This window comes from Talpa occidentalis, unplaced genomic scaffold (genome assembly GCF_014898055.3).
Source record: "Talpa occidentalis isolate TD23 unplaced genomic scaffold, MPIMG_talOcc4v2.1 talOcc4.4, whole genome shotgun sequence".
NCBI lineage: Eukaryota > Metazoa > Chordata > Mammalia > Eulipotyphla > Talpidae > Talpa > Talpa occidentalis.
Window position 1 is genome coordinate 15,215,445 of NW_023604295.1, and position 13,453 is coordinate 15,228,897.

Below are 13,453 nucleotides of genomic sequence, written 5' to 3' on the forward strand. Positions count from 1 at the left end.
TATAACATAATTGCTCAAATTTCTGTAGTAAGAAGTATTATTTTAATATCATGAGAAAACTAAAGTTAAATATTTCATATCCATGTTGAATATGGCTATGAAAGTTTTCTGTAAAGCACTCAGGATGGAATAATATCACTTAATAACCTAGGTGGAGTTTCGTTTCTAAATTGTAGGCCACATGCAATCCTTACAGAGGTAAAATGCATTAGCATTGGGTTTATGAGAGGACTTTGAAATAAAACGACTAATGTAGATAACCAATTAAAGTTATTATAAATTATGAGAAATTTGAGGGGGGGAAATGAAAGTAAACATGGATGAATCAGAAGCACTCAGAATATCTTTAATTGAAAACTGTTTCAGATTGAAAGTTGCATATACAATAACGGTAACATTAGAGGAAAAATGGTAGGCAGATAATTAAAAAGGTGATAAGATATTCTGGAGAATCAGAAAATGTATACTGTCCAGTCAACTAATGTTTCTATCACTGAAGGCAGACAGAGAACATCATAAGATCATGATAAAACATGGCTACCAGACAAGTGAAAAATTTTTGAGGTTAAATCACGTATCTTTTTTTAAAAAGGAGGCAAAATCCATGAAAAAATAAGGTAAAATAATAATTCTTTTATTTGTGTTGCTGTACATAATGTTTGGAAATGGCTTCCAATAATCATTGATTGAGTAATTAACTTTTAACTAACCACAGAGGATTATCCTGATTTTGAGGACTTTAAATCCTTGCTGTGTTGACATTTCAGACATTCAGTACAGACAATACCTAAATCTGTTTAACGGTTCCATTATCAACATATAATATCTCAGTCATTCATTTCTATACATTGAAGACTTTGATAACCCAGCTATATAACCATCTCCTATGCCTCAAAGAAGCCTTCCAAAGATCAAATTTTAGGGCAAGATCTAAAAATATTACTAATTTCGAGTCAAATTAATTTTGAGTTTAGGATATAAAATAAGGGACAAGGTAGGTCATCTTTGAGGCTCCTCCTTGATTATTTTCTACATAGTCACATACTTATTGAAGACATATTACACTCATGGTACTGATATAAACTAAATATGTAAAATAAATATCCACAGATAGATATATCCAACAAATCTAATTTTTACTCAATGCCTATATTAACTATATTTAAATCACCAGGGTAATGCTTAAACATTCATTCAGCACATAGTTGCTAAAGATCAACTATGTTTCAGGGATACACTTATGAATTTACAGTGAATTTTCTGGTCAAGTACATTGTATATAATGGAAAGCCAGCATGAAAAGTCATCATTGCTCCCATGGAATTCACATGGAAGATCACCGCACCATACAGTCTGACAAACAGATTTCATATATGTTACTGTGCTTAACTGAATCTTCATTACCTTGCAAATTGACTGGCATATAGTTGGAAATTAATGTATATCTGTTGAGAGAAAGCTGTCTTCAGTGATGATGTATGTGTGCTAAATCTTGAAGATCAAAAGAAATTGTCCAGAGAAAGAAAGGCAGGAAAAGTGTAAAAGACTTGGCACAGTATACACAAGTTTCAAGTTTGGGAATTCCAGAAATAGTGCAAGCGTGTTTGGCATGCATGATAATGAAGCTGAGAAAAAAGAATTGTGCAAATGAAAAGGCGAAAGTCTTAACAGTTCTAAGTCAGGAACACTCAAACACTTCAAATGAAGGTGGACCTCTAATTAAAATTAACAGCATGTGTCCTGTAAACAGAGTCCAAAAGTAACTTTGAAGACCATAGTGACATAAAATATGTATAGTACTAAGAAGTTATTTTTAAGAGTTGCTTCAGGGATATGAGGAAACTATGCTTAAGCAAAAACACATACATTATAATAGAAAAATGTGCTGTATCTAGAGTAAAATATTTATACAAGTCCTGGTTCTACAAATTTTAACTTTTCTTCTTGGAAAAGCAATTTTTACCTCTTTCAGTTTCATTTTCCTCTCTTCAAAATGAGAAGTACATCTACCTTTCAGGATAACTGCGGGACTTCAGATAGGTTAATTGAAGTTGACTATATGTAAGTTGACTATACACACACACACACACACACATATTTGTTAACTACTGTGTCTCAAAGTATAGTATATACATTTTAAAACATTATAACTCCAATGCTTTGATAATTTGAAAGTTTAATCTGGTATGAAATTGTAGATAATCTATAAAAGTGGTAGGGTAAAACTAGTTACTCTGCGTTCAAGAGTATGAAAAAGAAGTTGACAGACTTGAAAATGTGTTTAAGTTCACTTAGTATTAGACAGTTATAAGTTGTTAGTAAATAAAATTCAAAAAATATAAATATTATGGATTAGTATCTTAGGAAAATATGACATTTGACATATATTTAATGTTTCATTTTGATCTTCACCTAATCTGTGTACAGCATTTCTCTCATAGATGACAAAAAGCTATTGCTATAATATGAAGATGAAATTTCTCTGCTCAGGTGATATGTTCAATATTTATGATTGACAGAAATAATAACAAGAGAGAAATTAAATAGGACAATAAATGCAAAAATAATTAGAAAGCCCAATATTGTAGTTACAAAAGCCACCAGGGACAAATTACAATACAAAAACTGTACTCTCATTAATATTTAGAATAATTAAAAGTGTGCTTATTTTCTTACATTGGGACCTACTACCCTAAAATGTAGCCTTAGCCTTAATACATTGGTTTATTTTATGTAGTGACGTGTGTTTCTACTATAATACCATATCTGCATCTCTGAAAAATGCTGGTGTCTGCAAAGTTTTGCAGTAAAAGATATCATGGCTTCTGGGAAAAGACAGGATTAGAGGCCAGAACATTCAACAAAAATCTACAGAAATTTAGAATGAAGCCCTAAAAACCATAACAATCGTAATTAAAATGCTAGTACAGTTAAATCTCCACTAGTCTAAATTTTCTTCAATATAAGACCTTTAGGGCATTCACTTTAAAATAAAAACTATTTTCCATGTGGAAATTAAAAATAAATAACAATAAGTAAAAACACATCATTTTAACCCAGGAGAAAATGATTCCCAGTTTCTTTAGCCACACATTCTCAAGGTTATCCAATACGTAATGCTATAGAAAATAAGATGGCCTTAAAGTCACTAACAAGCCAATACTTTCAATAAATGGACAACTGAGATGAACTTCCATGTATTATTTAATATCTTCATAGCTTACTGTGCTTTCTTTTCAACTGTGAGAAAGCTTGTTCTTGCTCACTTAAAAAAAAATGAGCTAAGGAAATCCTGTATGGTCAACACAATTCCTGCATCAGTCCCCATTTATCAAATGCATATCAGGTAATACCTAGGAAAGAAACTCACATTGAAACAGAAAAGTCTGAATTAGATATTAAATGTATTTAAAGTTCTGTGGCTAGAAATTTGGATGTGAGCATACAGAACATATTTGATATTTGTTCTAGGAAAATGAGACACTCTCATTCTCAAAACAGCATCTACTAAGCATGATTTTATCAGCATTAAATGCCCCACACAGCTCTCTAGCATAAAATACACACTCAAAAATATTAGTTCCCTTGAAAAAAAATTCAACTGTTCATATTCATTATAAATTTTTGTTTTGTTTTGTTTTTATTTTTAATATAGTGTTTGTTTCCTTTTTTGTTTTCCTATTTTGTCATGTTTTTGTTTTGTATTTTAGTTTCCGCAGACTAAACAGAAAAAGAAAATGCTATGGATAAAGCAGAGAAAAATCAATGAAGATTATCTAGTAACAGCAAATTTCACCTACAAGTTTTTTTTAAATTCTACCCAAATTTCCAGACTATAATACATAGTAGTATACAAATATTGTAGTGCACAAATATATTAATGATGTACACAAATATACTAATGATGAAAGAATGAAATAAAGGCATATCAGAAAAGTAAAAGTGGAGGAAAATCCTGAAGAATTGGCAACAGTAAGAGCTCAATATTCGCAAATTTACTACTGACATATCTATCTAGATCTCTCATGACTAACTTAAACTTAAAATACAATTAAAAAAAAAAAAGATAAACCCACCAGATGCATCAATATGGATGGGATGGGAGGGAATTCACCAAGTCAAATAAGCCAGAAAGAGAAAGACAAATACTGAATGGTTTCACTCATACTTGGAATATAAAAGAAACAAAGCAAAGTCGGAAAAAACAAACAAAAACAAACCCTAGAAATTTGACTGTAAAATTGAGGTTGCTAGAGCAGGAGAGTTGATGGGAAGACATCAAAGCATGGAGGGGGCACAAGGGTCTCTGGGGGAGGACAGTGAGTGGTTGGTGGGGGGTGTGGTGTGGGCAGCATGCACCTGGAGAGGTGAGATCCTATGCCTCTGAAGCCAATACAGTGTTGTTATCCCATGTTACTGCAACAATTTTTTTTTTAAGATTTATTTTTATTTATTTATGCATACAAGAACTGGGGTGTAGGCAAAAGGTGTGTGTGGGGTGAGAGGATTCCCCAGAGACAGAGTGGGGACAGAACAGGTGGATCTACTGAAATACACTGCTGAGGGGAGCAATGGGTGAGACAGGAAAGGTCTGCTGTGCCATGCAGGTAGCTCCCTGGCTGGGGATCAAACTTAGGCCATAGTGGGTGGAGTTAGCTTGATAGCACTGAGACTATCAAGGTTACCCTATGCCACCAGGGAGGCCCTACAATAAAAAATTATAAACAATACTCTTGACTAAAATAAGTGCCTTTCTTTATGTATTTATTTCTATTAAGATGTAACCATTCTTTCTGTCAAATAGGCTTAAAACTTAGGATGCAACCTTCTTCCCAATCCTTCAGATTGAATCTGTTATTAAGATCCATAACTCTTCCACAGACACACGTGTCATGTCCATTTACTTCTTCATTTCCTTTGGTCCTTCCCCACATAGCCAGTAGATTTAAAATACAAAACATGAACCATGTCATTTTGCTACCAAACAATGCCTTCCAAAGTTCTTCACCAAAGGTCAACTTGAGTAGAACAAGGTCAAACTCAATTGGAAGTTTGAAGGCATGAAGGCCTTACTGCCTCCCAGTGCCACCAATATTCCCATAATTGAATTTAACAATTGACCTTTCCCAAGCCTTCACTTTTTCTTTTTCTCAACCTTGTACTTGTTTAGCTTATAAGATTCTCATGAGAAAAAGAGAGTCAAATAATTCCATCAAATGAAAAGTGGTTCCATATTAAAAAAGCATTCTTAATGTTTTTCTAAATTATTTTTATTTTCATTTTCATGGTCATGAACTATTTCTTAAGGAGGACTATCTCTCCCTCTCTTTTTCTTCACTACCATCCTTATATTCCCTTCACACTTTCTTAACTAAAATCTTAACTTAAACTGTTCATCTGTCTGAATATCTGTCTCCTTCCCTACAATATTTCTCCTTGTATTATTTTCTCCATGTAACCAAACCATGTTGATGCTTTTCTCTGCTTCAGTGAGTATCAAGATGGTGCCCTAATGAAAATGCAAGTTACCACACAAGTCCTGAGTTCAAATCTATGTTTCCTAACTGTGCAATCTTCAACAATTATAAAATTATCTATGCCTCACAACCTTCATGTGTAGACTGGGAAATAATAGAGAATTGTACCTATTAACTAGTTAGAACATGTAAAGTACATTGAAGAAAGGCTGGAAATTAATAAACACTGAATAAATTTTGACTCTTTCCATAGGGTTATATTTAAGGGGTTCTTAATGGGTTATATTAAACAATTTATCAAGCATATCATATCTTTTGCCATTTTGTTGACTAATTTATTGAACTCTCTTATGATCAGTTGGTTCTGTAAATTTAAATTTGTATTTTGTATTTTCAGTTATTGACATCAGTTTCTATGTATCACTTGTGCCCCACATGTACAAATTCAATCAAATACATTAAATATGTTAAAAAATAGGCAATGATCTAGAAGTATATCTAATAGCAGCAGCAATTCCAGATAACTACCAACTAGACTTGGGAAGGCAGATCAGATAATTTCCTATCCTTAAACTCATTCATTCATAAAATAGTTAATAATCCCTTGAATTCTTGATGATAAGTAGTTATAAGGTAGTCAGAAGCACTTTGAACAAGTGCTCTATAATTTTTTAAGATACTAACATTGTATTCACTGTAATACTTCAACAAGTATTAGATGATTGACAAAATGATCAGGATTTAAATATTATTACTTGGAGTTGAAGAAACGTTAGGTTATTATTTTTTTAATCACTGTTAAAATTTGGTGTTCAGAGAACTGAAATAAGAATTTGGAGATCAGGGCCTCCCTGGTAGCGCAGCGTGTTGAGCGCAGCGCTATGAAGCTGTCTGCAGCCTCTGCAGCATGGGTTCGATTCCCGGCCGGCCAGGGAGCAACCTATATGGTGAGGCAAACCTCTCCTGCCTTGCCTGCTGCTCCCTTCAGCAGTGTTTTTCAGTCAGTCTGCCTGTTCTGCTCCCCACTCTGTCTCTGGTGAATTCTCTCACCCTCCTGTGTCTCTGGCCTGTACCCCAGCTCTTGTATAATAAAATATTTTTTTAAATAAATAAAATCTTAAAAAAAAAGAATTTGGAGATCAGAGCTCTACTTACTAATGCTTTTACTTTTCTATTTGATCATTACACTAATCATGTAGTCATCCTTAGTCTCTGGGTGACTACTACCAGTCTGACAATTTACCCACAGGAGGGATACATGATAGAAGAAAAGAAACCCATTCCTCAACACCCTCTACTGCCATCTACTGGAAAATTGTGAAAATAAATTTGCACTTTTATCACCATCATTAGGAATGGAACCTCCTGGAGTTGTTCATCATACCACCTGTACAACCATCCTAGGAATGCTACCTGATAAGGTGTTCACAACACTGCAGACATAAACACTTTGATGAGTGAAAGAAGGATGAAAAAGTCACTTTTATCAATGAATTAGATGCCCTCCCCTTCAATAGTTTTTTTTTTTAATCACAGAACAGCTTATGATAATTTCTAATAACTGAATAAAATGTGTCCTAAAACCATAAGTAGAATTATCTGTATGCAAATTATACAAAAAAATATATAGTGCCTAGCATAGTAAGACTGACATTTTACAAGGTTCCTATAGATAACTATTATCATAATTGCTCCTTGTGGCACTACAGCAAGACCCCTAGTCAGATAATTTTACATCAAATTTTCAAATAATTGGATAATGATTCCTCAAATTTCTTCCTCAAAATCAAGAGCTTCTTAGTAGTCTATGTTTTCTTATTTCAATTCCAATGTCCTATCCATACCCCTGCTAGTTTTAGCAAATAAGATGGAGTCAAGAAAATACTGATTGACTCAAAATTCTTCAAACTCTCATCTGTTGATTGTTAGACTTATAAATACTCTCAAATTTTCCTATCATTCTGCTGAACTATCTAAATTTAGGAAACTCTGTTTCATGACCTTTTAAAATTGTTTTGTAATGTTTAATGAATTGGCAGAGGCACAAGTGAATATGTGAAACAAGAAAGCCCACTGTTAGCTATTTGAGACCAGCATTATTATTACAATTGTAAATAGTTAAAAGTTTTTAAAATATTTAAGAGTATCATGCAGATGCACTTTCATCTGCTAAACAATTGAAAAGATACCTTGACTCTATGAAGCTCAGGAATATTACACTTAATGAAAGTATAAAAGTACTGGTTCCATCTTAAAGTGTTCTCATATTGTATCATTTGGAAATTTAAAACTAATTTATAACCTGTTTAACAGGCCTATTTTCTATATACTTGCATAGTATAAAGGGTATAAAGAATTTAGAATCTAGGTCAATAAAACTTGAAAAGCAACCTTTATAAGTATATTAAAATTATCAGATAAATTTTGCATACACCAACACTCAGAGGATTAATTTAATTTTGGCTCAAAAAACAAAAGCAATTCAGACTTGCTCTACCACTTCTCAAGCACTTTCTTCATACTCTCACAAATTCACCAGTATGAGAGATGACCCTGAAAATAGAGGAATTAAAATCATTTCCAAATGTCAAAAGCCAGGGAGATCAGCAGAACTAGTTCCAGGGCCTTCAGATTGACACTCCAGCTTCTATTCAAACTCTCCCTCATAAGGAAACAGGCAAAAAACAAATTACACTGTTCGGCATGGTTACTAGCTTCCATTTCTGTACCTCATTTCTCAGTCCTGTTACAAACTCCTTCTATGTTGGAAAGAAAGTCATTTTATTTACAAAATTATATAAAGTTTGACTTTCTTCTTGAACTGAATGACGTTCTTTTGTTCTATTAATTGCTGCCCTAATGGGTCATTACTTCTGGGAGAACATTAGACCCTGTGTCATTGAAAAGACTCATCTGACACCAGGGACCCACCAGCTTCCCCACAGGATCCATGGGCTCCAATTCAGCTTTCGAAACAAAAATGAGCAAATCCTCTACTTAACAAATCCTTTAACATAAATCAAGGAAAGAAATCCTTGGGGTTATTCATTGACAATAGGAATAATAATGGATATGGTCTATCTTCTCCAAGTGGAAATGAATATGAAGTTGATTGAATAGAAACCTTACCCAAAAAAAAAGGGATAACATCCAAGAATTAGAACAGGACAGATAGAAAATATGACTGAAAGAGGCTGCAACTGGGTAATAGCCTATACAGAGAAGGGTATGGGGAGTACTTCCTGTAGACCGGAAAGGAATAGACACCCACACACCTGTGCTTTATTTTTAGAAGGAACACTTCTCTAATGAACAATGACTTACTAGCACTTCACCAAAACAGTAAATGTAGGCATAGGTCTATAAGCTTAAGTCATTAAATGGGCCATTCCTCACCTTCTCCTCATGATTTTGGCTTAGGTAAGTGTTCTAAACTGTGTGTGGTTGGAGTGAATTGCAAGAGAGATGAATAGCTCTGTTCATACCTTACATTTCCACACAAATATGCTTCTATTTTGTATATGTGAATATCCAGTAGGAGATGGATTATTAATTTATTTGAATCATTCTGAGAAAAAGATTTTTTAAAATGATAAAAGCTTCAGGAAAGCAATCAATATGCCCTACAGCTTGGGAATCTGGATTTACACAGATCCACACAGCAAATGCACTGTGAATCACAGACTCAGGTTATTAGTGGAGATTTATGATGACAGAGGATGTGACCACATTTTGAAAACAAAGGAAAAATAATTGCAAAAGTTAGAGTTACAGAATTTCCTTTCTATTGCCAATTAAATTAAGAATGGACAATTAAATCCCAACCTAACTTCATTAGATATTAATCTGACAGTGGAAATAAGAGGCTTTTAAAGGAAGGCTTCTGGTATTAAAAAAAAAGTGGGGGGGGCCTTACTACAGCAGAACAATAATGCTGTGTTGAAAGTTAATAGAACTATTAGACCTTGTTAGCTAATTATGGTATTGGCATCCACTTAAGTTAGTCAGTTTTTCACTTCTGTCATTTTGTCCTATTCAACTGCTGCAGTTCAAAACGTTTTGACTACTTAAAAGGGAATACATCATCGTTGCCTTTCCCCAGCCTAACTGCACACCACTTTCCAAAGCAATAGCTTCAATCATGCTTCATAAAATCCCCTGCAAGTATATTGTTGGAAACATAAATCAGCAAGCTGGGATTTTAGTATTTCTAAGGCAAGCTCAGGGATCACTGACTGGCAGCTTTTCCTTGGCCCCATTTATAAAAGAATAAACAAAATTATGAGTTACACTAGATTCATTTTTTTTTAAACTGCTCCCAGTGGTGTGTCTGATACTTGCTGCTGCATCCTTAATTGGAGAACAAAACACCGGCATTGAGGAATTGGACTCCAGGATCAGGATTGCTGTTTCCAAGCACCTCTGACTTCACGAGAACACACACCACCGAAGTACTACATGTTTCATTTCACAAAGGCTAGGTCTCTCTGATATGCATCTATCCCTTTATGGGTGCCATGCATTTTTTATTGCACTATATAGAGAGATCTTTAGAATGATGCTCTCCTTGTTCCCTGCTTCATTACAGTGGCTACGAGCTCCCCTTCAGGCATGCTTCTTAGAGCCCTTCTTTATAATCCCCCTGCATTCTGAATTATAAATTAGGTGCCTCACAATTTCACATATGTTACATGTACAAACCCAAATGATAGGTGCCATAGGTACTATTTAAACAATCCTAGATTTCCCTCGTATCTCCCAAATTCCAACACACTTAATGTCTACAATGATACATTCAGACTCCACAACTGAGAAGATTTTCTTCTCAAAGCTGTCACAATGTAATGGCAAGTCTGCATAAACTTGCCTGCTATTATGCCCTCATCTTGCTCCATCTTATCTGTACTTGGTTAATTGCAGGATTTTAACTGTAATTCTCAGGGATTGCTTCTTAATATTCAGAAATACCTGACTCTATTATAAATGAACAGTTAAACATAATCAGCTGCTGTCCAATTTACTAAAGCAGCTCAGCTGTAGGGCATAAAGTATGTTGTTGATATTTGCTAGAACAGTGATTAGATTAACTGATTGGGTTAATATTAGCTTCAGATGGGCATATCTGCAATTTTGCTAACACTGAATTTTTGCATACTCTATGTTAAGGGCAAATCAGCAGCAGCTTACCAAGACACTTTACAAACTATAGCAACATTCAATGTTTGCATCTTGATTTCTGAATGCAAAATATGCATCCAATCGTGTTTCATCACCACTAACACTATTGCTTTAGGGAGGAGAAGGGCAGAGGAAGGAAGGCTTCATATCCAAAATGTCAAGCCCTGCTGAAGAATGATAGAAAGACCCAGGGAGTGTAGAAGAGCAGAAACAACCATTTCTGGGCTTAAAATGGAGTTCTACCACCCCCTGCTGGATCAACTGAGCAACACAGAAGAGGTTAAAAAATGCTTAGAATTGAATATAGTGGAGATTATTTTAACTTGTTTTATAATTTATTTTTTCTCCAAAAACAATTTCATGCTACACTAATAATACAGCATTCTCTGCAATTGTTGCACACCACAAATTACTGCTATCTTCTTACTTATAAAGCCTTCCCACCAATACAGGTTTTAGCATTTTGTGCCCCCAATTAAATGTCCAAACTTGTGTGGACAGTTGAAAATGTCTCCATTATAAATACATTTTATGTGACTAGGAACTATCTGAAAAAGCAAGATAAATTCACATCTATCCCTTTACAGATAAACAGAGGTAGCTTCCACAAATTCTCTGTCAGGTTATTCTGGTAAGCTATTCCTATTTTTCCCCCTTGAGGAGATAAAGGCCAGTTCTCCACAAACTAACAAAAAAAAAAATCCCTTATAGGTGTAATTACAATCTGATGTTATAAAAATGCTCAACCTTGATATATTAACAGGGGGTGAAGGGTGTGAAAATAAATGACTGCAACACATCCCTAGTTTTATCCATCTGCTTCCTTACACACACCATCCATGGCACCCTCTCTTAGTTTTCAACAAAAATAGCCATCATCTTTCACTTCACAGTCAGGAATTGGGGTCTTCTGGGGGAAAAGGGAGGAAAATAAGAGTCTCTAAGAATCGAATTTCTTGCACACAACAGAGATTCCACCAACGAGTTTGATGCTGATAGTTTTCTCTGCTTCTATAAAACATCATCGTTCCGTTCCCCTTCCCAACCTAATATTTAACTGTTAACACACACCAACACACTCATGCAATTTTTGCTCCTGAAAACCATTAAAAAAAAAAAAAAGAAGATCCTGGGGGGGCCAGGGGGGAGCAGCAGCAGCAGCAGCAACAGCAGCAGCAACCCCAGTTTGCCTGGAGCTCCTGCTCGCTGCTGCCCATCTCCAATTCTCTATTTTCCCTTATTTAAGGATCTTGGCAGAACAGAGACAATCTTTAGCAGCAGCTCCAAGACCCAGCGCCGAGAATCCTCCTACCCCCAGCACCAGCACCAATAACTCTAACTTTAGTTCTTACATCTCACGCCTCCCGTGCCTGTGCCGGGGGTGGCGAGCCAAGGGACCCGGGCGCCCCGCTCCTACCTTGCCCGCTCCTGACAAGCAACCCGAGCAGGTAGAAGGCGAGCAGGAGGCTCATGTTCAGGACGTGAGGCCGCTGGACAGTTCCAAAGTTAGCAAGTCCAGCCCGGGCGAGGGAACCTGGCGCTGCACGGCCGCTCCCGGAGCCCCAGCCGCCCGCAGCCCGCGCGCTCCTCCGCGCAAAGTGACTCCCGCGCCGCTCCCTGCCGCACTATATCCCGGCGGCGGCGGCAGCAGCAGCAGCAGAAGCAGCAGCAGCAGCAGCAGCAGCAGCAGCGGCCGCCGCGGCGGCAGCAGAGCCGGGCGGGGAGGGCGCGGGGGCGGGGCGGGGCGGGGCGGCGCGGCCGAGGCGTATCCCTCCGCGCCGCACGGCGCGTCTCCCTCCGCGGGCGCCGTCGGGCCGGGAGGCGCGCGGCGGGTCCACGGGCTCCGGCGCTCGGGCTGGCCGGGCGCGTCCGCGAGTGGCCGCCCCGCCGCGCCCGGTGGAGGAGGAGGAGGAGGAGGGGGCCCGTCTCGAGCTCGCGCTCCGTTGGCGGAGCCGGCAGCGGGAGCGCGGCTGCGGGGCTGCGGGTTCGAGGCTCCAGCGCGCCCCGCGACGCGGGAGCCGGGGCGCTAGGAGCGGGCGGCGGGCTCTGCAGCTCGCATTCCTCGGGGGCCTGGAGGAAGGGGTTGCGGGGCGGGGGCGGGGGTTCTGTGTCCTTCGCGTGGCGCTGCCGCAGCCCAGGGGAGCCCCGGTCCCCCGCGGCGCCCCGTTTGTCTCCCAGGCTCTAGCGGCGCGGCGGGAAGACCCGCTCCGCGTGCCCAGCCGGGTCGACCCCGGCCTGGATGGCGGGGCCCGAAGGGGCAGAACCCCCGGGAGGAGGCGCAACACTGGGGGGGCTGCGTGCCCCGGGGTGCCCGCGGGCCGCGTCCTTGGGGAGTCCCGGCTCCCGCGCCGCCGCAGCGGGCTCTGCCCTCGGGCTCCCGCAAAGGGGGCGACCCGGAGGAAACGCGCAAAGATGAGCCTCGCGGGGGTCCTGCCCCGCGCGCCCGCCCCCCACTGCACACCTGCGGGTGAGCGCGCGCGTGTGCTTGGAAGTGAGGGAACGTGGCGAGCGCCCAGGACTGACGCTCCTCGCCTGAAGGTTGGGGCGCGACATTATTTTCCTGGAAGGGTTTGTCCCTTTGATGTCGAACCCCTGGGAGGGGAGAGTGAGCAAGGAAGAGGCAGCATCCCTGGCCCCGGGGCCCTGGACCGTCCTCCTAGGTCGGAGCGACCAGCTGGAGCTGAGCATGGATCCTTCCGTCTGCACGTTTGTTCTGGCTCCTTGGGGTACTGGCTGCCTAGAACCAGCGAGGGTCTCGCCCCTTTTCTTGGTGCGAGCACGATGTGGGCGGGGGGTGG

At 39.1% G+C, this 13,453-nt stretch overlaps 1 protein-coding gene across 2 annotated transcripts in view; it reads right to left on the bottom strand.

The window, feature by feature from the left end:
• Positions 1-12,364, bottom strand: part of NCAM2 (neural cell adhesion molecule 2) — a 413,941-nt gene extending 401,577 nt beyond the window's left edge. The window contains exon 1 of one of the 2 annotated variants that reach the window (XM_054700347.1): positions 12,073-12,364. In XM_054700347.1, coding sequence (XP_054556322.1) covers positions 12,073-12,127 — 55 coding nt within the window. In that variant the 5' untranslated portion in view covers positions 12,128-12,364. The remainder of the gene's footprint in view (positions 1-12,072) is intronic. The other variant, XM_054700348.1, reaches the window with a different exon arrangement.
• Positions 12,365-13,453: the final 1,089 nt, after the last annotated feature.